This window comes from Dermacentor albipictus, chromosome 3, assembly GCF_038994185.2.
Source record: "Dermacentor albipictus isolate Rhodes 1998 colony chromosome 3, USDA_Dalb.pri_finalv2, whole genome shotgun sequence".
In the NCBI taxonomy this organism is placed as follows: Eukaryota; Metazoa; Arthropoda; class Arachnida; order Ixodida; family Ixodidae; genus Dermacentor; species Dermacentor albipictus.
In genome coordinates, this window is record NC_091823.1 from 121345301 (window position 1) to 121370270 (window position 24970).

A 24970-nucleotide genomic window follows, 5' to 3' on the forward strand; every position below is an offset into this window, starting at 1 on the left:
CTGCAGGCAGTCGCTTTCGCCTACGTGATGGTGGCGCGCTGTATAATTAGAGCTACTCGACCACCAATGCACGCTACCTTTTAGTTGTCCCCAAGAACCTTCGCCACCAAGTATTATACGCCATGCACGATAACCCAACTTCCGGTAATCTTGGTTCCACACGTACGCTCTAGCGGGCTCAAGAACGTTTTTACTGGCCTAAGATGCGGAAGGATATCGAACGGTACGTCGCCAGCTGCTCTCAATGCCAGCGCTACAAGCGTCTGTCACAAGCGCCACACGGCCTGCGTCAACCAGTTCCCCCTTCTAGCGTCCCCTTCGAGCAAGTTGGTATAGATCTTCTGGGCCCTTTCCTGCGATCCTCCAAGGGCAATCATTGGGGGATAGTTCGCGTAGATCATCCTACCCACTATTGTGAGATTGCCGCATTGTCATCGGCCACAGCTACAGAAGTTTCTATCTTCTTACTGGCTCACGTTATACTCCGACATGGACCTCCTCGCATAGTAATCTGCGATCGTGGGCGACAGTTTACCGCGGACGTGGTTGACGAAACCTTGCGTCTGTGTTCATGTAGCTTGCGCCACTCTACGCCCTACCATCCACAAACTAATGGTCTAGTCGAGCGCACAAACAGAACGCTTGTCAACATGCTGTCCATGTACGTCGATTCAGCACACAAGAATTGGGACAGTGTCTTGCCTTTCATTACATATGCCTTCAAAACCGCGAGACACGAGACCACTGGTTACTCACCATTTTTCCTTCGACACCATATTTCCCTCCTTCGCTCATGACGACGAATCAACTGATGAGATGCTCTGTCGAGCAGAAAAAGCGCGACGCCTCTCTAGGCTACGCACCCTGGCATCGCAGGATCGGTCAAAGATACGCTATGACGGGCGTCACCGCCACGTTTACTTCGATCCTGGTGACCTTGAGTGGCTCTGGACGCCGTTGCGGAAGCGTGGCTTGTGCCAGAAGTTTCTCGCCCACTACGTCGGCCCCTACGTTATTCTGGAGCGCCTCAGCGAAGTGAACTATCTTATTGCGCGTCTCACGAGCAGTGAACGACGCTCGGCCAAGGCTGAAGTGACACACGTCGCACGTCTGAGGCGTTACAACCCACGAGATGCCTGACTCGCCCGGCGGGCTTCGTCTGCCAGCGGGGAAATGTCACGAGCTTTGTCATGAACCACGGCTGCCGCGCAGACAACCAGAGGGAAGAACCACGTTATCCAAGCTGCCGCGGGACCGCTCTCCAACCCGCGCCTATCAACCAGATTCATCTGGTCCTGCATTAAACACCTCGTGTGTAACATTACATATATATATATATATATATATATATTGCAGCTGACGGTGGTATGCTCCGGACCACCGTCGATTGCACTTCATTCCTCAAAGAGCCAAGACGTGTGTTGAGTGAGCTCATGAACAACACTTTCGAACGTGGTGAACGTGGTTTAAATCATGGGCCTAGAACCTCATATTCTCATTTCTCTCGCATTTACCGCTAAATCGTCTCCGATTTTCTTTTCTTAATTCTTTCTTTGTACAAATGAAAATAGAAATTTGGTGATCACCGTGCCGCCTTCTCAAAAGTTTTCTTCATTTCTTTCTATGGGTGGAAAATATTTAGACCAAGATGGGGTGTGCCACCAAGACCCGTGGGTTGTTTTTGAATGCGTGTGCGAAAATATTTTTTAGCTGATAAATGCTCAAAGCGTTTTAAGATCTCAAGATCGTCGCACACCTTATAAAACAGCAGTGCTTTCACAAAGTTCTAGCAAATATAGTTATGCGCTTAAAGGCTAAACAGGCGTTCGCGTGCCCGAACATATGCTGACATGTAAGCAAGCGTAGCACTTTTTTTTCTTTTGTTATGGGAGGGAGTGGGCTGAAGGCCTTCTTTGTAAATGTCTCAGTAAACAGACAGACACGGGGGCACGAGAAGGAAAACTCAATGGGCCTTGCCCACAGTTTAGCTTGCGGATTTTGTTTTATTCGCACATTTGTCTTTTATTATTTCCGTCGGGGACATAAGCCTATCATTTTGCAAGCTTTGCTACCTACTCCTTGCTTCGCGCATAGCCGCATATTCAGCAGTGGGCAAACACCACAGAACATGGGTGAAATCATGCAGCCATACTGTCGAGCGAGCACTTTCGTTTCGCGATGTCCTAGACAAAATGACGGATACCGCTTTGGTGCGAGTCGATAGATGGCGCTCGACATTTTGAATATGCCCTATTCGTTTAAAGAGAGCAGACGCCGTGACACCTCGGGGCAGTTATTCCGTCACGTGACACCTCATCTCGTCGGCGCGTATACTCACGGCTGAAAGAAAATGAGATGCACAGCATCATGAAGGGCACGTTGGTGAGGAGCCGGCGAATGGCCTTGGGCAGGTCGGTGATGCGCTGGCCGAATTCGCTGGTCGGTATCATGCTGATCACCGAGACGGCCGTCTGGTCGCCCTTCTTCTCCGCGCACGCCGCATCGTAGCCTGCGGCATCGGAGAAGACAGGCACCTCGCGTCAACGGCTGTTCACAGGCACTGATCGAAATGCGCGCAGTGCAATGTAATTTACACCCCTAAAAGTGAATGAGGGTGCAAATCAATGCAAACTCACGCCCTTACACTCAAAGAGGGCGCAAGGGTGTGAATCGTAGTTTTGCTTTTGCCAACGCAATAGCCACAAGCGCATAACACACTGCCTATTCTGTGTGTTGCAGTTAACTGTCTCTGATTGAACTATTGCGCGTTAAAGAACTCGAGGTTGTCCGCGTGTTGTTTACTCCTCAGTTTGTCCTTGTTTGTTCGCGCTTGAACGGGACGCACTGTCCGCGTTAGGCTGGAGTCCCTTCATTACACCGTACCTCCTAACGAAAAAATGGCTTTGGCACATAAAACCTCATCATAAAATATATAGTGTTACAACTATTGCTTCTTAGATTACGACTGCATGTGCAGAATCTAAAATCTGTTCTGAGTAACGACATGTGAAGCTCCTCAGCCTTACACCACTGAGCACAAGCAGCATCTTTGAGTTGCAACGCGTTAATAATCAATATCTGTCTCTACAGGAAAGTGCGTGTTCTTCTAGTTTTGCCTACTGCAGAGACATGTAGCTTCCAGGGCTTTCAATGCCCTTCCTAATTACCTAGTTTTGCAACACCAGTAGTTCAATCTGCTTTCATCATGCTTGAGTTTAGATTATTTCATCAAGTTCGAATTCTGAATTAATAAGAAGCAAAATTGGGAAATTGAACATGTGTTCTACTTGGCCTAAGCCAACAAAGCTCACTAAGACACAAAATATCAATTTATGTGTACTTAGTTATTTCATTTCACAAAATGCAATCTTCGGAGTTGATATATGTAGCGTGAATTCAGCTTCCTGAATTCTCCAAGAACAGTAGCGTCTTCTCTACTACACTCACGTTCCTAAGCGCACGATAGGAACATTTGCTGGCAATAGGTGAAACATCCCTACAGAGGACGGCCCGGGTGACCGGGCGTGCGCGGCCATCCGGGCGCCGCCTTCCTGCCTTTCACTTCTTACTGCTAGCTGCGTTTAAATTGTTTTATAAATGAACAGAAGCAATGAAAAGCGTGACATCAACCTATCAAAACAGCTAGAGGCGCTACTGCACTCTTAAGGTGCGATCCAAGAGTAGTTGAAAGGTGACACTTCCGACTGGCACTCTGTACAACCGCGGTCAGATTCAGGCTGGACGGCTGCACCTTCTTTTTTGTTTGCGCTTTATTTCTCGAAACGTCTCGGAATACGGTCCGGGATTACTGAAGAGGTAAAATGGAGAGACGCCGACCAAAAATGAACAGGTTTAAAAAAACTTGAAGACGTTTCGGCTCCCGTACGGAAGCCTTGTTCGCAGAAAAGTGGATCGACGAGGCGAGCTTATGTCGGTTTTAGTACGCTACCGCTGCACCTAGCGCACGCAGGTGGAAGATTGTCATCATTCCTGTTTAGCGTTTCTTTTTTTTTACGGCTACTTTCCCCAGGATCGTGCCCGTGTGTTAACGCAAAACGATCATCATCAGGATTGACTCCAGCGTCGTCGTCATCTTCCACAGCTCCAGCTCGTTTGTGCCCCTCGGCGCGAACTGGCTCGTGCCATTGCTCCCGCGGTCACCGTCGTCATTAATTAACACAAAAACATAATTTTACAGCGAAGCTGTTAAGGGCTAGTTCCCCCAGAATCGCGTCCGTGTGTCGACACACACGGATGCTCCCTTGCGTGGGGCGATACCGAAGATGGTGCAATGCTGGGCTGACCCGCGGTGGAGGAGAAGCAGGCGTCAAATACTCGGCACGCGTGGGTCGATCCCGAAGATAGTGCAATGCCGGGCCGACCCACAGCGGAGGTGCAGGTGTCCATTAAGGGGCACACATACAAAGCATCGCCGGTCATCCTTCTTCACAGAGCGGAAGGGCACTGAGTTCTTTTTTTATTTATTGCTTTGGGGGACGCACGAAAAAATAGGGCAGTGACACAGCAGTAGATATTGCTGTGCCAATAAAACGTACGTGCATTTTGGCAAAACACACAAGGAGCAAATACAGCAGTTACGAAAGATCACCCTTTCAAATGGGTGTATTAGTTCGCTTAAACGCCCATTTCCATGGGTGAAAGGGTGCGAGGTATAGGCGCGAGAAAACACCCCTATGAGAATGAAGTTTTTCTTAGTGTGACACCAACACTACAACTACCTTCATAGCTGAAATAACTAGTGTTTTGTAAATAATATCGCGGATAACTTTTATTTCAATTTCTGCTGTTCCCGTCACTTATGGAGTACCCCGCAAGGGGTCATTGAGGAAACAAAGGGAGCGTGAAAGTAATATCTTTTCTCGCGTGTTTGCCAGCATGGGACAAAATGCACCGCAATTGAGCGTCGAAAAGTGAGCGCTGCAATTCGCAAACCAAGCGCACCCGGGAAGGTTGCACTGTACGGTGTTGCTCGACGAAGACAGGGCCACGTGTTGCCTTCATATGTGCGGCAAGCGCAGACGTCTGAGTAACACCAGAACAAATCCCACGCCTACCACTTCATAATTCTGTATATTTGCTACGCCACGTGACCCAGCTCGCATGCGTTTCAGGGAAACGCAGTGGCGCCTAGATGTATGCATGTCGGCCGCAGTTACTGCGATGCAAGTTTGCACTAAAGGATGGCAGTAGGGGTAATGGATTGACTTGGCTTCACGTTACTTAAGCGAGCGCATGTTCATGCCGCTGCATGCATGCCGCGCTTACCGGGGAGGTACTTTGGGAAAGAGCAGGTGATCACGCTGAGGGTGAAGCCCATGGCTGCGGTCAACAAGGAACCGAGCCACCACGCGCCGACCCACGCGGGGCTCTTGGAGCTCAGGCCCATGCTGTGAAAGGGCGAAGGACGCGGTTAGCGCCTGACAAGGGCCGGGAAACTCTGCTGAAATCGCCTTTAAATGAAACGCAATTATTCTAACCATCTACTATCACATCAAGAAGGCCTCGCTGATGGCATTGGAAACGTCATCTGTCTACCCTTGAGTGCGAGATCGAGAGACGCTGATGGTGTCGGCGAGGTCCCTCTCGGAGGACAGAAGTGTGCTGCGTCATAGTTTATTTTCTTGAACTCTGTGTCAAACTGTCCTTAAGGTCCTGCGACCATTTTGCATATAACTTTGAAATCTTTACGTTTAAAATTTTGAAATATATGCGTAAGAGTCGAGCTTTATTGAGAATTATTATTCTTCGTGGCAGTTTTACTCTCGTGAGCATTCCTTACCTAATATTCGCCTCATAACTTAAATGTTATATCATATAAAGGCTGCTGCATAGATAGGCTATAGGCAGAAAGTTACCCTCCTCATGGAATGTGAGAGATATACAGCTGTTGCTCAGCTTAGTTCTTATAAATTTATAACACACCTAAAGCCATATCAAAGTAAACGCTCACAAATTCTCGCTAGTTGTCTGCTGAAACAGAGATGTCACCGCGTTCTTCTGGCTGGGCGTGTTAGAAGATAGATACACAAATTGCGGCTCACTTATAGCTTCCTTGGCCCGTGAAGGCCTAGCTTATCCTGCAAGCGTTTTATAGATGCATAATGAGCACAATAGTTAGCCCTTCCTCGTTGAAAGCGCTGCTCTAGTGAAGCACGAAAAGAGGAACAGAGGGGCGAAAGCCACGATCCAAGGAGCGTGTCGACCATACATCAGATTCGCATCGATTACAAATGAAGATATTCTGTACCTTCGAAAGATTAATCGCACTTGTTCGCCTTCGAAATAGCAAGGTAGCTGATAATGTTATCACACTGTAACAATGGACATGTGTGGAGTTTGCCTGCCAAAACGTAGCCCGTCTTTATCGTGTTACCCGCCGTTGTGGTATGAGGCTACAGGTATTGCGCTGCTGGGGTGTTGTCCGCATTTCAATGAGGGCAAAATGTAGGAACGCTGGCGTGCCATGCAGTGGGTGCACATTAACCGCTTAATGACGGCACATTTCAATACCAGAAAAAAAAATGTTTAATTCCTAGAGAAACGTGCAACACACGCCGAAAATGACAATAATCAACGAAACAAAATACTGTGCGCAAACTTTTTCAGTACTTCTTCAGCGATAGGGGGCGTGGTAGGATGGGCCCAGGCAGAAAAGTGGAAGTGGAATTAATCCGAAGCCACTTAAGCGTCTGTTTGTAATTGTAGAGACAGCTCTCGTCGTGCCACGACCAAAAGTGTGCATTTCACTTGCTTTAGGTCACGTGTGTGACCCCATGCACTGCAGCCGGATGTCTTGTATCGGTCTGTCTCTTCTGAGAATTGCCTTCAAGAGAGAGCGAGTCGCGTGCCAAATTTCTTCCGCATCCTGTGTTCCTGCTGTAAACCAACTAATGGCGCTTGCCGTCTGTCATTCAGTGTTTGCCAGCATTGTAGCCAGAAACGTCGTGCTCAATACCGAAACTCAGCAAAACGTTTTTTTTTTGTTTGTATGTTGCCTGCATGGCACCTATCGTCCATAAAGGTTTAGAGAACCCCAGGTGGTCAAAATTATTCCGCTGCTCCCACTGCGGCGTGCCTCAAAATTAAATCGTGGTTTTGGCGCTTAATACACCACAATAATTTTTCATGGCAACGCCGCATCATGTAAATCCGACAACTGCGCGCACTGCACGTGTCACTGAGGGCGGGTACTGACCTGGAGACGTCAGTAGATATATCGACGTAGTAGGTGAGCGTGTAGCCGCCCACAATGAAGCCGAGAGAAGGCCCGATGATCGTCATACTGTTGAAGATGCCTGCACGCAAGCAGCGACCAACATCGTTTGAGCCACCATGGAAATCGCGGACTCGAAGACTTTACAAGACAGTGGCATGCTGGGTGGGCAACGGCGCACATGTCCTAGCGAGTCACCCCAGACAGTCAGCCCATTTGTGTTCGACAGCGGCTCTTCGTGTGGGGGCAGCGAACAATGTGCAACCAGGGATTGCGTGAGACTAATGTGGTTGCCCGCTGAGCGGCCCACAAGTTGCGGTGATTATTTCGTTAGGCGACCAAATCGGGGCTGACCTTTCCGCGAGCTTTCTTTTTCTTGAAGCAACAGTCATAACTATTTTAACTCCCTGCGAGTTTGCTTGGCTGTAAATTGAAGCCCCGTAAAGGCTATCCGAATATAAAAAGTAGTGCCAAGGCAAAACAAAAAACAAAAAAAAACTCTTGGATCGTGCGCTCAAAAGGCGGCCGATAACCTTTCAATGTTAGAGGTTAAGAACACGTCGTTCAAACTCAAATGGCGTTGCAGTAGCACTGCCTTTACATGTAAGAAAGCATTCATCGGTTCACATAGCAAGGCGAACTCTTGCGTTCGTTGGGACATGTGTGATAGCCCTGCTTCCATTCACGATACATAGTGCAGAAGTCTCCACCGTCTGCGACAGACGTTGCATACGGTGCGGGGCAGACATTTCATGAACCGACATTTAAAGCTTCACGCGGCTTATCTGAACTCAAGTAAGCCGTGTGTAGAACGTTGCCCTTTCGGGAAAATGTGAGGCACACTGAGATTTTGCGAAGGCCATGGTGTTTTGTCATGCCTAATATTTGTCTGGGTGCATGACAGCCTTTCGGCTGTTATGATTGACATGCCAACTGATGTGTAGGTATCTAGAAATGACGGCTGTTCACGCACGGCGCAGTCTACACGGTTACTTACGAAGCCATCTGAAATGTGTATTCCAATGCTTTTCTTGTATTCATTTCACAAGTGTGAATGTAGCAAGCGGGTAGCAAGGAAAGTTAGAAGTAAGGCAATAGAAAGGAAGCAAGAGAAAGAGCGCCTTTTCAGAACACATCACGCTGTGTTAAGAAATTCAGTCGTACCTCTTTAAACTTTTCTGTGTGGCGGCACTAATTGGAATTGATTTCTTTTTTCACACCGTTTAGGAAAGCGCATGGTGTGGTAACGAGCAGAAAGTTGCACAAAGCGAAAGATTTTAGGCCCTGAACTAGAGACTGATCATCACCCGGAGTGACGCAATTGATGTCCGCTTCCCTGGTTTATCGCGACCGGCGCGTAACGTATAAACTAGTCCTCGTGCAGAACATCAATCCAGGAAGAAACACGAGTGGGGTGCGTTTGACGTTGTCTGTAGCATACAGGAAACGAGCTGCGCCGTAAATGCACGCACCAATGTAGAGGCTGGACTTCCTCTTGGGCAGGTTCTCGTCCAGGTAGGCGATGGTCACTGTGTTGATGGGCGTGGCGCCCAAACCGCTGATGAGCTGTCCGATCATCAACATGTATCGGAAGTTCCTGCAGGGGCGTGAAACATATAGTTACATATGGAGACGTTCTGAGCGTACAGGATATACTTGTACTCGACAATGGCAAATTGAAAACCAGGAAAAGGTTCTAGACAACATTAAAGCGTTGCTTTGAGGTGCAGAATTCGGGGCTTCAAAGGAAGCTAGGCAAAGACAGGTAGGCGACAGTAAGAAAAAAAAAGAAAAATAGAAAGAAACAGAGACAAGGGATGGTTTCGGAGGGCCAAACGGATCAACAGGCAATATGAAATCACTCGATGGCCTCACGGTCACTGGAGATTGCGCTTCCAGCCACAGCTTCTAAGACTCAACATCCATGGCATCTGAGAAATTTTCTGAGCTCCCAACAGAATCAAAGGTATTAAGTCATGCCTTTTATCCTGATTAGAGAAAGAGAAACTTTTATTGTATTAAACGATTTACGTTCGCTGGTCGGAGCCCCATTAGTCCAAGGCCCCGCTGGCCTCGGCCGCCCGCTTGACCTGTCTTATGAAGGACTGTTGTCCCGCCAGGTCTGAGCTGGTTAGCTGTGCCTCGCATTGCTCAATTGTGTGATGTGTCTTATCTAACGGGTGTGATTCACAATCCCAAGTAATGTGTTGTAGTGTTGGTATGCCGCAGCACCACGGGCAGTCGGGCCTGTAGCGAGTGGGGAACATGGCATTTTTAAATTTAAGGTGGGGGAATACCCCGGTCTGAATTTTGCGCCAGCTGGCGGCTTCCTCTCCACTGAGTTGTGGGTGAAGGGAAGGGTATATTTGTCTGGTTGCACGCTGATGAGCGAGAATCTCCGGGGCATTCGTTGGATTGGGGTTACTACAGTGGCTACCTGGGACCGTCCCGGTCGAGTCGGCCCTTAGGCTAGCGAATCGACCAGTTCGTTCTCCTCAAGGCCTGTGCGACCTGGGCACCATAGGATCCGGTGATGATGGGCGAATTTCGTCGGTATTATTGAGTGACATGATTTGGTCACGGGGCCCCTGAGAAGCAGGCGACATGCTTCTTGCGAGTCTGTTATTATGGTGACGCTCTTTTGCGTGCGCTCCGCGTGAGCGAGAGCCATTGCCATGGCGAAAGTTTCGGCAGCTGCCGGAGTACCTGCCCTGACGGATGCCGTCAATTGTTGCTGTGCTTTCGTGTCGACGATTGCTACTGCGTACCTCATGACGTTCTTTTGGGCATCACTGGAGTTCGAGTATACGTTCGAATACGCGGCAGCGTCCGTGTATATTGTGTTGTCCGTGGGATTATTTTCATACATTGTTCTAATATGTTGTGCGCGTGCTTTTCGCCTTGCCTTATTGTATTCCGGGTGCATGTTTGTGGGTATGGGGGTCACTGTTATTCGAGTTATCCTATAGTGAGGTGTGGCTGCTTCTCGCGTGCAGCTATCGTCCGTTCCGAAAACCAGCACGTTTTCAGTGCCAAGTTAGAAAAGAAATTATGCAGATCCCACGCACTGTGCACGGGAATCGATGTAAGCGAAGCTTTCTGTGCTGTTTCCTTTGATTGACGATAACTGACGATAATTGCTGTTTGCTTTGATTGACGATAAAAATTTTTAATTTAAACATTTAGTCCAACCCGAGAGTGGCGAGTTCCATGTTAAATGTTACCTTGCGTGCACCACTGCTGTTTGTCTGCGTAGTACATAGAACACAGAGGGAGAGGTGTTTGCGTGAGGCGTTCTGCGCCATATTTCACCTCTGAGAGGGTTGAGCATGTGTAATTGCTTCACATTGCACATCGCATTGTGACAGAAGTATTGAACTTGAAAAGGATTATGGGGCTGTACGTGCCAAACACACACTGGGCGCGCCCTAGTGGCACACTCCGGACTAATTCTGACGCCGCGGTGGTCTTTAACGCGTCCTTAAATCTGAGTGCATGAGCGTTTTCTTCTTTTTTAATCACCCCCGTCGAAATGCGGCCGCGGCGGTCACCATCAAATCCGCGACCTCGAGCAATGCCATAGCCGCAAAACTACAGCGGCGGGCGCAGAAGTGTTGATTCGACGTGCGACCGCTTCCGTAGTGTCGCCTAGACCCTTCTGTGCGATTTAATTAATGCGGCTCTGCTTCTGCACGCCTTGCGTAAGTTGTCCGATGGTATTTATTTTCAAGAAATAGCAAAAACGTATCATACCGTACCTTGAACTTAAGTTAATCCACTTTTCCTGAAACCGGTGTTGTGTTTATAGTAGCAGCGTTTCCTTGCCTTCGCACGTCACCTTTTCCCTACTACCCCGCTCCCTCGCTGCATGGGAACTGCGAGCGAATAGTGGCAAGGCTTTTCTTTACTCGTTTCGCGACTGCGTCGATTCTGCCCATATTCTGCCTCCTCTCGCCCCTCCTCTTCGTTATATCTAGCTTCCATCTGGACTTTAAGTTAGTAGGAAGGTAAGCGGCTGCAATTTCTGCATTGCTTTTGCGGGGGCTCACGGATAACTACGTTTGTCAAGAGGCTAATGTGGTCACGCGCAGGTATCTCCAGAGGACATTGTGCACATTTGACGTGGTGCGAAAGTCCCAAAGAGTTTCTCGTGTCTCCTTTCTTCTCTGCCGCGCTCCTTGCATCTACATACACGCGCTGAACCTCCCCCGACGCGGCGGGCATCAATCAATCAAGCAAGCAAGTAATCAATCAGTCAAGCAGTCATTAGAGAGTTTTAAAAATTTGGGCCCCAAAGAAATAGCGTCGAAGCCACTGCGCATGCGCGAGACGCAAGCTGCGTTGGGTTTTGCGTCGGGCACGCTATTTCACTTATTCAGCAGGAGCCCCAAAAGCTGCCCCAAAAGATTTGCGTAAACAAACATGGCGGCACCCATCGAAGCGATTGCTCTAACCTATAGCACCAGAGTGGGCTCGATTCGTGATAACGCGTGAAGTTCGAGAGCTAGGAGAAGTGACTGCGGTTATTGCTTTCTCTCAACTAGCGTGTGTTATGAAGATTGATTCATTAGACACTGCTGATTCCGAATTCGATTGTGGGTTTTATGGCTCGTAGGCCTAACACGGCTTAGCGCGGCTGGTGAAGGCACGTAAGGTTGGTTACTCAAAACTAAGCCCGACTAATTGTTTGCTGCTAATAGAATAACCTCCAAATTGTAGTGAAATGATGAAACACGAAAATCAAATTACTACTCCTGTCATAATATGGTACATTTTATTTAGTTATTTCTAATAGCTTTTCTTTGACGCCGTAGTGGCGCTGTCAGCGCAAGACGCTATCCGCAAACGGAAAGCCCTATTCAAAAACACTTCACACCTGCGTGCCCCAGCGCTAACACCCGCAAAGCTCTTTGTGGCCCCAAACTATTGGGGCTCCTGTTCTAAAACTCTATTCAAGCAAGCAAGCAGCAGATGCAGCAGTGGGAAAGTCGAAGGAAGAAGCAAAGAAAGCTTCACTTTAAAAACAAGCATATGTGAATGGCTTGAAACTGTCTTTAAGAATGTTTGAATGTAATAATATTGAACTAAAAGCTATATAGTGTGATCAGCTTGCGTTCGTTGTCATTCACAGCCGACCATATCAAGTCAATGAAAGAAGTGAAGCAGACCATATCGAGGGTGACAGTGTCGCCCTGACGAGCACAGTTGTTGACGGCAGCACTGATATGCTTCAACAGTATTGCTGCTGCTGAAAGCAGCGATAGCAGTGATATTTTAATTATATTGCACTGTACAAGCTATCGCGTTAGTTGTAGATACAATGAATACTGAATAACATTAAGGCGAATGATAAGTTTTCGTTTGTGCGGCATCACTCAAATAACATTAAAATTATGCGATTAATGAATCTACTATAAGTGCCATTTATTTGATCAAATACCCAGGTGTCCATCTCTCTAAATACTATCTTGGTCGAACCACTCGAACCACATTAGGTTAGGTTAGGATAGGTTAGTTTGGAGACCCATTATTCACTAACTCAGCAAACCGAGCCCTTGAATATGTAGGCCGTAACCTTTTATAAGCCTATCCTGCGCAAATTTACTTGCTTATAAAGTTATTGTGCGATCTACGCCTGAATATGCATGCACCATGCCTGACACGATCGAACCAGTCTCAGTAAAGCTCTGGAATCAGTTCGAATCCCCATGCAGCTACAGATTTGCTCTTTTCTACCATTCCTACTACTGTAGAGTCTCCACTCTGAAATTTTGGTTACAATTGCGCACTCTCGCTTCTCGTCGTCGCATTTCAGGCATCCATCTCTTATCACCGAATTTTTTATATTCCAGCCCACATGGCAGCTAGCTCACTCGGCAGGGACTCCGAGGCGATCGCACAAGTCCGCCCACCGCTGTGGTCCCGCCACGAGCCCAACAACACACGGCCGTGTGCACAGCGCACCTAACACACCTTCGGTCGTTGCCGCACCCACTCGCCCTACCCCTTCTCCCCTTCAGAAGAACCCTACCTATATATAATGTGCCGAGGAAAGCATATGTCGCCTTGAAAAAGACGAGTCCACTTGTCGAAACGTTGGCTCCCACTTTTACTTTGTTCTCGTTTTGCTCATCGTCACCCTGTAGCGACCTTCGAAACGGAATAGCACCCATTGACGGTTTCCGAGCTCCAAAACAGATTTATGCATAGCGCGCGCAGGCGAACGCGCCACTGGTAGCGGCCTTGCTAAGTGCACCCGGAAAAAGAGGCCGCCGTGCGCCATGGTTTTCTGCCGTCGTTGTTCGTGCTCCTGTTTTACTCATATTTTCGTAGCAAAATAAGCATCATCCGTCCCATTTGTGTGGTGCCCAAAGCTTCAAGGCAAGCTGATGAAAAAGTCGCAGTTTCGCCCGAAAGGCGTCGACTGCGATAGCAGATTAGCGGACAGCTATGCGCCCGAAAGGCGTCGACTGCGATAGCAGATTAGCGGACAGCTATGCGAAATAAGATACTTTTATCGGCTCACTAAACTTGTAAACAACAGGCATACTATACTCGCGGACAACGTTCTGTGTCTATGAAAAGAAAGCTATGGGCGCTTGGCTGCTGCGCATGAGTTACCGCGCCAAGTACTCCGGCAGCGTTTGACAGTGATTTTGGTTGTTCGCAACAGACTCGGGCGCTCGTACGCCCGGGCCGCCCAAAGTTGAACGCCCCCACCCCCACCCCCTCCCTACCCTCCACCCGAAACCTTGCGCGCGAAGGAAGGCGCGCAGAGAAGATTCGATCCGCGCGGTTATCACAGACCGAGACAGAGTTATCGCGACTCACAAAGAGAAGATGAGAAACATGTGCCTCGCCTCGCACCACCATAGTTGAAAAGATAAAATGAACTCTTGCAAAGCATCTGGGGGAAGAGACCAGCAAACAAGTCCCTTCTTGCGCAACGCAATAGTGCCTGCCAGTACCAGTCCTCAGTAGCTGCGTCATTGGTCCTCCGACGACGTAAGCTTCCATCTGCTAAGGTGCTATTCTCAGCGCTTAAACTATTAGTAAAGTGCGATTAATTATAAACTATTTGTTTCACGACTTCGCCAGGTACGTAGAGATAGGGTCCACTTAGAAAGTGCAATGTCAGTGTGCATAGATACCTCAGACGTACATGCTGTCCGAGGTGTTTGCTGTAAATATTTGCGACGACCACCTCGGACAGTATGCACGCCTGAGAATTTTATGCATATGGCCTCGGGCCACAGGGTCTGCTTGATCAGCTTGCGAGGTGCACACATCATAGAGCCGGCCATGTAATGCGCAGTGCAGGTAGCCGGTGGATCCACCATTAGAGTTGCAAAGTATGTGCCAGTGGAAGGGAAGCGCAGTCGAGCGTGGCAGAAAATTAGGTGGGCTGATGAAAGTATGAAGTTTGCAGGCGCAAGTAGGAATCAGCTAGCGCAGGACAAGGACAATTGGATATCGCTGGGAGGGCCTTCATCCTAAAGTGAACATAAAAAAATCTCAGTGCCCTTCCACTCTGTGAAGAAGGATGACCAGCGAAGTTGTGTGTGTGGGCCCTTAATGGCGAACTGCCCCTCCACCGTGGATCGGCCCGGCATTGCGCTATCTTCGGGATCGGCCCACGTATGAGGAGTTTTTTGCTTACGACACGAACATTTCCTTGGACGGCTGAGGTATACAGCTTCGCTGTAAAATAGGCTGCATGATTATGATGATATTGTTGATGATGATAATGACACATCATCTGATCGCGAAGAGGACACACAAAATATAGCAAAAGGAAGCATTCAGGACTACTTGATGGAACGCAGGCCATAAGCTCGAAAGAGCTGCGGCGCATCACCCTCTTTGTCATGTAAGCACAGACTTGTACGTAACGAATTATATGTAATCAGTTACTTGCAATCAATTACATTTTCTTGTAATTTACCGATTACTTTGTTTACTCGGTTGCCTTCATTGTAATTAAATCACTTTTTCAGTAACCAATTACATGTAACCAGTTAATTATTGGCGAAACAAGCTGTACCAAGCTACTCAGCTTTTAGAACCTGAATATGGCGAAGACTACAGCAAAAAGCCCGAAATCGTGCCACGCAGTAGCCTAGTGAATACGCATGTTCAGTTAGGAAAGCCCGAGCTCAGTGCGCTCCACCAGATGTTAGCTGATGGATTGAACATGTGCTGGTGCGACTCGATAGCGAAGTCGAATTGTCTTCGGACATGCGGGCGATTTTTTCAGGTTTCTATTGGATGGACCGGGAGCTTCATCGCCAAGTCCCAGCAACAATGAAGCGCAGCGCTTCATAAAGGACCTAGAGCTGAGAGACCTCAATAATTTGCGCAAGTTCTGTGTACGTCACAACACCGCCCCGGCCCCCAGCACATGAAATCAAGCTACCCTGACTCTTTCCTCCTCGTGCAAGTTTTAGTACCGTTGCTGATTTCTTCAAAACAAAAGCGAGGGATGACGCTCAACGATCTTTTAATCGATGGTTGCAGAGGAAGCACTGAAAGGGCCAGGCCAGCTCGATCCGTTTATACATATTTGCAAAAGTTCGCAGGGATGTCACGTAGAAGCAATCGACTACTGTTGAGTAATTTTTCAGTTACTTTCGTGGGGCAGTAATTGGTAACGGTAATCAATAATATTATTAATCAAATTATTGTAATTGTGATCGGTTACTTTTTTTCTGTAGCGTGTACAAGCATGTGTGAGCAGGACAAGCCGCGGTTTTAGAAACGTGATTCAGTTAGCCACACAGCGCATGATTCAGGAAAGTTCAACAAAGGAGGGAGGTGTGCGGTATATCAACCTTGTGTTTACTTGTGGAGCATCGTATTTGCACAGTTCAGAAACAATGAACGGCACGCGGTATAGCGAGCCGGCATACTTTCGTGTTTTCCCGTTAACGCTGTTTGTTTAAAGAACGATAACTTATCCACACCATTATGTAATGTTTTCACCAAACCAACCGAAGATTAACATTCACAAGCATTAAAACGCTGAATTATCACACTAACAGGGAATTCGGTCGATAAAGTTGGATTGCGCAACCAAATTAAGGGCCGGTTAAGAAACAGCAAAGTGGCGGCGCGAGAAACGCTTGCCCTGTCCTCCACTTTTCTTGCACCGCCCTTCCTTTTACATTTCGCCTGGTGTACAGAACATAAAAATAACGCAAAACACGTACCAATCACCACCGAACCACCAGGACAACAAAGACAACACAAGACGAGCGTCGTCGTCTTTCTTGTCCAGGTTTTATTTCGCGCTCTTTTTTAGCTTTATGAATCGGTACCAACTAGTTCGAGTTCGGACCCTCTTAAAATAAAAATCAAGCGCACCTTTTGTCTTCCCTGGACTACGCACCTGATGCTTCCGGACTTCGTGCACGACGACCAGACGTCTGTCATCGGGCACAAGTCGCTCCCGGCAGACGACAGCTGATAGGACGGGGACAGGAAGTGGGCCATCGCCACGACCAAGTTGCCCAGCCCCATGGTGGCGATGCCGTAGCCGATGAAGAGCGGCTTGTTGCGCTGCGTGGCCAAGAACGCCACGGGCAGCATGGTCAGGCAGCTGGCCACGTCGTTGCTGCTCAGGATCATGCCGCTCTCGTAGCCCTTGAGCTGGTAGCGCCGCTCGAGCGTCGGAAGCACCACCATCATGACGCCGTTCATCGAGAAGCTGCGCGTGAACGACACCAGGCACAGCACCGTCAGCGCGCAGCGGGGCGTCCTGTACTTCTGCAGGAAGTCCGGGTAGACGCCACGCACTCCGCACAGGGTCTCCCGCCTCTCCCGTGCCACCACCACATCCGCAGCTTTTTCCTTCGGCGCCGTCGCGTCCTTTGTGTCCGACGGCATTGTATCATGCGGGGGGACCAGCACTTCGCCGTGCTGCATGGCGGTGTCCTCCTTTCCGGTCTCTTTGGCAGCGGCCCCCTCCGGAGACAGGGGTCCCGAGGTCGAAGCCGGCTGATCGGTGGGGAGCGACTGCTCGGCCGGCGCTTCGGGGGACGAGAGCGTGTCCTTCGGTGGCGACAGCTCCTCGCTGAGCGGTCCGGAAAGGCCAGACTGTGGCGCCCCGCTATCTTCCGGGCTCAGCGGGCTCAGCAGGGTAGACGACGACACGACTTGAGCAGGCGAAGGTGCCTCGACTTCTGCGGCTTTGCCGCGCTTTTTCTTGCCGTGTTTCTTTTTCGACCGCTCGATGCCCACGCCGATGGCGCTCACGTCTGCGGTCGCGGTGCCCTTGGCGTGGGCCGTTTGAGTCGGAGCCGCTGGCCCCGACGTTGGGCTTACAGGCCTAACTCCATCCTCGTCCTTGCCGCCTTTAGCGGTGCCATCGGTCCTGTTTACGAAAGATCATAGTTCAAAATTTATCCGACACTCACAAGTAGCAATGAGCAGCACTGTGAGAGACCACGAACCGCGGCTGAAACCGATAAATCTATAACTGCAGCTTCGCGGTGTTTTCATGCTGCATGCAGCAGAGCACTGCATGAACCGCTTTTTTTTTTCTGGCCTAGGATCACGCCTTATCCCGTAGATACCATGCGCTAGCCCGCCCGACAGTGTCCCGTGCCCAGCCCAGCCCAGTTCGTCCAGTTAGCCCTTGAGCCTAAACGAAGCATGGTCCTGTTCTCGGTCATTGCAAAGGTGTACCAACCACACAGAGATTACTTGTTGTAGAGGCATGTATACTTTCAGGTTTTCCACTGGAGTTTTCGCTGAAAAGTGGTAACAAAAGAAAGAAAAAATGCATTCTTTGTTTCTTATGCACGTACGTAGATTACTGGGTGATATGAACAACCTTACTACATTTGCCAAGATAGTTGTACAGGAATATACGGCGAAGTCCTAGATGACTACACACCGCGAACAATTTTATCCCATTCTTGAATGCCGAAGAATCATCGCAAAGTACAATGCTAGAAGTCGAGCGAATAACATTAGCAGGAATGTAAATCGAAATATGCTTTTCTATTTGTTAGCTGGGTTTCGTAATACACTACCGGTAGTTCTACTGTAACATGTAACATAAGGGTAGCGCTCATGTACGACGATATTGTCACGTGGAACTAGGAATTTTATTGCTTTATATAGCCTCATTATAACTTTTTTTTTCATTCTGCAATTCAAGTATTCGTGTGTCGTAATACGTGTTTCGTATTTGTGAAGTTCGGCTTTGCCTACTTTCATGTTAACATGTGGGTTGTTAAGCGCAGTCCATGTCCAGAGCAGACGAAGCTGCTTCCTTTTCTGCATGAAGACGTCTTACTTGTTCGTTCACGCTGATTCGGCCCCATCGAAACCCTCTCCACTTGAGCGTGCTCCTCGCCTCTTGTCGGCCAATTAGATAAGAAAAACTGCTAAACGTTGCCAATGTTATTCGTTTTGAAAGCAAGTGACCTCCTATAAATGAGGGGGGTATTAGATTGGGCTGTTCAGGCAACGCTGCTGATCATCGCCCGATTTTTGCGTCGGCGGTTACGTAAATTTGACGTCAGGAGATTGGAATAAAAACATATTGGAAGAATTTTACGTTATGGGGCCCCAGAGTGGGGCAGGGGAGGGGGGGGGGGGCACTAACTGGCAGAGTGTATCACTACTGTGCCGATGGGCCTGCATGCTGCTGCCTTCCCATAGGCCGACAAGTGCCACTGCCACTTAATTCTACAAGGGCTACAATTTTTACAGTCCACAACCTTGCGACGTTGCGAATAATATAGCCGGGCCTTATGAGGGGCCTAACTGAACCCCAAGCCTGACACGAAGCTCCGATAGGTTCGAGCCCTACCCCAAACTTGCTTGCTCGGCTCGAGCACGGCCCGTGGGCCCGGTCGGGTCCGGCCTTTCGTGGCAATTGCTCTAGCCCGCACAACGCTCCACCATCTAGTTTGATTTTATTGTCGATGATATATTGCGTTGTACCGTCCTGTGTGCGGTTTCTTTCTTTTAGCACAACCTTCTGATGGCAAAGTGCGAACTACGCCGTACCACGAGCGGGCTTTTCACAGCACGCGCGTAAGAGGCAAACTGCGAGCAAGGGCGCTGGCCTCTGAAGTTCTACGCAGCGGTCAGCCTGAACGAATCAATGGTTGGCGAGTCGGATCTAGCATTTTAGTAAAGACAACCCGCAAGACCTATAGTAGCCGCTCAGAAGTGTTACCCGTTTTAAGCTTTGCATCATGCACCTATTGGGAGCAATTTTCGGACCAGTGTGTTCCTCGCAGGGTCCTCGGTTCAGGGCCATCCTGGAATATTCCAGCCACGGGCGGCGGACTTCGTAATGGAGGTCGAAAAGGACAGACCTTTGCACCGCGTGCGTGCGTGCGTGCGTGCGTGCGTGCGTGCGTGCGTGCGTGCGTGCGTGCGTGCGTGCGTGCGAGCGAGTAGGTGTCTGTGGCTGTGCGGCACTGCAACCTCAAGGCGGGTGCGATGTCCGTCTTGAGGCTGCCGCTCAACCCAGTGCCTGGAATGCCTGTACTGCACTGTTCACCGGCGAAAACATATGGCGCTGCACAGCCGAACTCACCTGTGTCATCGCATTATTTTTCTGCATGTCTGACTTTAATTATCTCATTTCTTATTACTTTACTTATAACTCAACTTATTACTTATTACTTAACTTACTACAGATTTTCTTTTTTATTATTAGCAAGAATTTCGCAATAAATGTTTTGCGACATCTGCTCATAGATATATTTCTTTGGCTTTATCCGCAACGCGCGCCCGTGGGCCATGCAGGCGTATCTTCATTATTTTTTCATATGTCTCCGAAATATTAAACCAAGAATAAAGGGATGCCGCCCATTCACATATGCAACATCGGCCCACTCATATTTTGTCTAGCCAGCACGGAGAATCTGCTTAACGAAGGCACACCAAACGTCTGTGTCCAACAACAACACAAAAAAGCAAAAACAAGCGACATGCTCAGGCAAGAGCCTATATACGACACATTAAGAAAGAAAAAAAGAAAAAGAACACCAGCGATTTCTCTGATGCTAAAATTATTTTGCACTTCAGCAGCAGGCTGTCACAGCGTTGTCTCCAACTCTGCAATGCACAAAACGTCGCCCTCGTCTGCTACAGTTTTGCCCGTTTCAGCGTCCGAAATACTTGAACAGACGACACCCCTACAACAGAGTCTGGCGGCACTGTTCCGACTCAAGATATTGTATCTATGGGCAACTAGCGTCGAAAATTTCCGCCCCACTAGTAGCGCCGTAGCACAGCTTAGCGAACGGAGAAGACGGTTTTCAGTATATAGCCCATGCTGCGCTTTCCCAAGGGCCAACTTATCTCCCGTATTGAGTCACGTGTTCTGCTTTTGACCTGACTGGGCACCGACGTGATAGAATGCAAGAGTACACGCGCTGCTTGCAAAGCGCATGGCCATAAACAGAGCTTGCCTAGACGCATGGGGCTAAGCGGGGCGTTATTACAGCCGTGCGTCTGTTATCGTTCGAATTTTTCGTGCCACTTTACTGGCTTCTCTACCGGGCCTGTACCAGCATAAGTTTCGCGCTTATAATGTCGTATAGTGCCTTCTGGGCCGCTATTTTGTAGCGATGCCTTATGCCTGATTCTATGCTATTCTTATCATCCACCACACACGGCCGCCTGATCCCGTTGATAATCTGGGCAGACCGTCGCTCTGACCACTGGCCAAGCGCGAAAAGCCTGAAAAAGCATAGAATCGGAAAAGGCATCGCTACAAAATACCGGCCCTGGCCGGCACTGGTTCGCCATATAAGCCGGTTATCTGAGACTTGGATTGTTTGCAATGTGAGCGTGTATAGTTAAGACGCCTTGTCAGGGTGGTGGGCAGTTATCTTCATGACAGGAGTGCGGCTGGAGTCGCCTGACAACTGCACAGTAATGGCATAGGCTTGACGATGAGCGCCAGCGTAACGATGAACACATTGCAGTCTGCGCGGTATTTAGGGAGACGTTTGTACTGAGGCAGCAGTTCGGAGCACGAAACTATTTGCATTATCCGCCCGTCTGCGCGTCGTTAAATCATTACGCCGACACTCACTCCCAAGTCGTCGTCATCGACTTCGTCGTCGGTGCCAGTCCATCTCTTCTTTCATCCTGAACAGCACACGCAGCTCTGAAATCGCGTCTCGATGCTTAGGAAATGCCCTATCAACAGACGTCGACTAGCAGAGTACGATTGTGCCGACCCATTGTCGAAGCATCAGTATAATGGAAAATGGAACGCCTCAGGGCTGCTTATTTGGGTCCCTTCTGAAAGCAGTCCGGCATGCCTTGTGCGTGATCCGTCCACCTCAAGACCACAGGGAGACTTCATACTCCCGCCTACGCTATGGCTAAATTTTCCGCTTAACTTAACGATTTTTGAGACTCAAGATGGCGGTCCGCCAGCAGGTAACCCTGACCGTGACTCAGGTAAACCTCGGTAACCGCTAACATTGGTCCCGCCCAAGCATTCGCTTTTCTGGAATAAGTCAGCGTGTGAGCATGTGTGCGTATTAAGGCTCCCTACAAGGCGATTGCTCTTGCAGTGTTCTCTAGCGGTCAGGAGGCCAGGTGAACGTGGTGTGTGATGATCTCCGATATAGCAGCGGTGTACAGTGTTCCGGCCCAATCTCAGAGTCCACGGGCGTTCTAAACTATACCGAGAAATTTAATTCTTAAAGCGTGAGCAGTGCATGGGATGGTCGACTGAAGATTCTTTTCATTTGGGCAAACATTCGTTAGTTAAACGTTTCTCTAACAACTCAGTGCGTAATTCTGACGGGGAATGCGGTGCCTTTCGCCACTCAATTGGCAACACACGCAGTGCACAAAGCGAGCTTAACAGTTATCGCCCGGTAGTCCAGTGGTTAGTGCGTTCCACTGCCGAGCAGCCGAGGTCGTGGGTTCGACCCGGACGCGGCTGCTGCATTTCAATGGGGCTGAATGCAAAAAAAAAGAAACTGCTCGTGTGCTTTGCAGTGGGCGCAGGTTAAAGAACTCCAGCTGGTCAAAATTTATCCGGATGTCCTCCACTATGGCGTACCCAATAACCCTTTGTCCAGCTTCGGGACGCAAGTGGTATTACCATCAGCTTTAGGACTGACCACCCAACGACATCACTCTAAAAACTAAGAGAGTGCCGGGCACTCCCTTTGAGGGAGTAGCGGCTTGTCCCATATTTCACTCTCTTTTCGAGAGTAGATCGACCCTCTTTGAGAGAGAGTAGGTCAACTCCTGTTGACAGAGTTTTGTTACTCTACCGCAAGGGATTGCTAGTACTCTTCTGCAGAGTGATAATACTCTTCCCACAGGGAGTGCTAGTACTCTTCTGCAGAGTGGTAATACTCTCACCGCAGGGGTAATGGCACTCCACCAGACCGAGTACTTGTACTCCCCCAAACAGAGTGCTAGTACTCTTCCCAATACCCTCTTAGCGAAGTCCTGGCCACGCATGCAGGCAGGAAATCAGATCAAATTAGGGTCGCTGATACACCGTTCCCTAGGCGGCTCCTCAGACTCAGTGGCCCAATTCCAAGCGGCCTTCAGAATAGGCGTGAGCAATGTTATGCAGGATTTTAAAGTCATTTTTCCAGGCTATTTGCTGCCTACCATGAGTTGTGACTGCTCGGAATCGGCCTATGCGTCTCCCGAACGCCACTGCGGAGAAAAAAAAGCTAATTCACGTTCAATCCGCAAATATCTTCGCATATTTCACAATCAGGAGACACATAATCTAATTTGAACACAGTAGTCGAGGGAATCACACACTTATCTGGAGAACCACATTGCTCTATACATCACGTGGAATCGAACCCGCGTACACTCGCATCTATACAATTCAAAGCACACATCCTAACCATTACACCACAGAGCCACCGCGCTCAGTCGTGTTGTTTTAGATCTTATATACAAAGCAAATGTATTTGAGAAATCGGCTGCGGTGGGTGGAGTTTCTCTGCAGTGTGCTGTGCTGTTGTGTACTGGAATATGTTTGCGTTTGCATCATTTCCATTCCTTGCTACGACTAACGGAGGAATACAACGTAGACGACGACGTGAGAACTATTCACGGCTTGTCGTCACCCCAGGAAAATAACAAATGTGCCGTTCAGCTCACGATCGAGTGCTTTTCCAGTTCATGCATTACATGTTCTCCGAAAATACGCGGATACGAAGTATCGTGCCAACCATACACGTATGTGAATTTAAGTCGCGCGTATACTGGTGAGCATTTCTGTTTATTTTTTCCGCCAGTTCCATTCGTACCAGGCATTTCGACGTGCCTCACGCTGCCGTGTAGGCGTTCTTTTCAAGTGCATAAGTTTAGAGTTTGGTTCAGTCCGCTGTGAGCTGTTCTCCTGCATTAGCAGCGGATCGTTAGCGTTTTGAAGAGCATGCATTCCAGCATTTGGAGACTGCTTATGCCGATAGCCGCGTCACATGCATTGGCACGCATGTTTAAATGACTAATGTGTCCACTTGTTACGCGTGCACAGCTCGTATCCTGTGGCAGTGCTCGTTCTAAAAGCTTCGAAGACCATCTACATTCATACGTGTGTTCAATATATATGCACAGGATAGACTTGCCGGCTAGTTGGTTGAGCATTTTAGAAGAAACAGCGCAACACAAGGACGACGCAAAAACATGGACAACACCACGAAGCGCTGGTGTGGTTGATGCTTTTTTTCGTCGTGGTGTTTGCGCTGTTTCTTCTTCCACGATACACGCACACCACAGGTAGGCGAAAGTTTAGGAGTATAGGGCGTTAACTTTGTTTTCCCCGTTTCCTCTCAGTGTCAATGGCACAATGCGCTGCCCGGAATTGCGCACGCTTACCCCCATATTCAGAAATGCATCATAACTTGAAGCCCATGCTTGACTTGATCTAAATGACGCAAGTCGTGAACGCACCAAAAGAAAGGCAGTGAGCGTCTGGGGGAAAAAATTAAATTATGGGGTTTTACGTGCCAAAACCACTTTCTGATTATGAGGCACGCCGTAGTGGAGGACTCCGGAAATTTCGACCACCTGGGGTTCTTTAACGTGCACCTAAATCTAAGTACACGGGTGTTTTCGCATTTCGCCCCCGTCGAAATGCGGCCGCCGTGGCCGGGATTCGATCCCGCGGCCTCGTGCTCAGCAGCCTAACACCATAGCCACTGAGCAACCACGGCGGGTGGTCTGGGGGACGTTCGCACCAGGCGTCGTTTATATAAAGTCAAGCATGAGCTTTGTATTAATATACATTTCTGAATACGGGGGTTAGTCATCTACTTCTCACAGAAAATGTCGAAGAAACGCCCACCAAAACCAGGCACATTCGTAAACCTAACTAGGCAATACGAAGCTCCATAGAAAAAGAGTGGTATTAAAAGCTTTCAGTATTTTTCTTTACTCCAAAATGGTTGCGCTCTCGTGGCTTCAATGTACAGAGATAGTGCAGCGTTAGCTAAAAAGCATGAATTTCCGAACTCCATGCCAAAATAAGCTTGTCAAATTATTGAGGTGCTAGAAGCCAGCGTTTGTAGCGATCCTTGAAAAACCCTTTATTTCTAAAATGCCATTTTCAAGGCATTGAAAACCCTGGAATTTTTAGAAGTACTGGAAAGTCCTTAAATTTGTACACTTGGCTAGACATAGCAGACATTGCCAAGTGGTATTTTTCCCCTTCTGTGACACTGTTCGCATGTCACAGTGAATTGTCTGTGGAGGTAATAGAAGGAA

The 24970-nt window shown here is 48.8% G+C and overlaps 1 protein-coding gene across 1 annotated transcript in view; it reads right to left on the reverse strand.

Moving 5' to 3' along the window:
* LOC139057563 (solute carrier organic anion transporter family member 4A1-like) overlaps positions 1–24970 on the reverse strand; it is a 79509-nt gene that overhangs the window by 34472 nt on the left and 20067 nt on the right. The window contains exons 4-8 of the mRNA XM_070536004.1: positions 16623–17606; positions 8707–8831; positions 7217–7316; positions 5287–5408; positions 2339–2509 (exon numbers count right to left, since the gene is read on the reverse strand). Coding sequence (XP_070392105.1) covers positions 2339–2509; positions 5287–5408; positions 7217–7316; positions 8707–8831; positions 16623–17158 — 1054 coding nt within the window. The 5' untranslated portion in view covers positions 17159–17606. The remainder of the gene's footprint in view (positions 1–2338; positions 2510–5286; positions 5409–7216; positions 7317–8706; positions 8832–16622; positions 17607–24970) is intronic.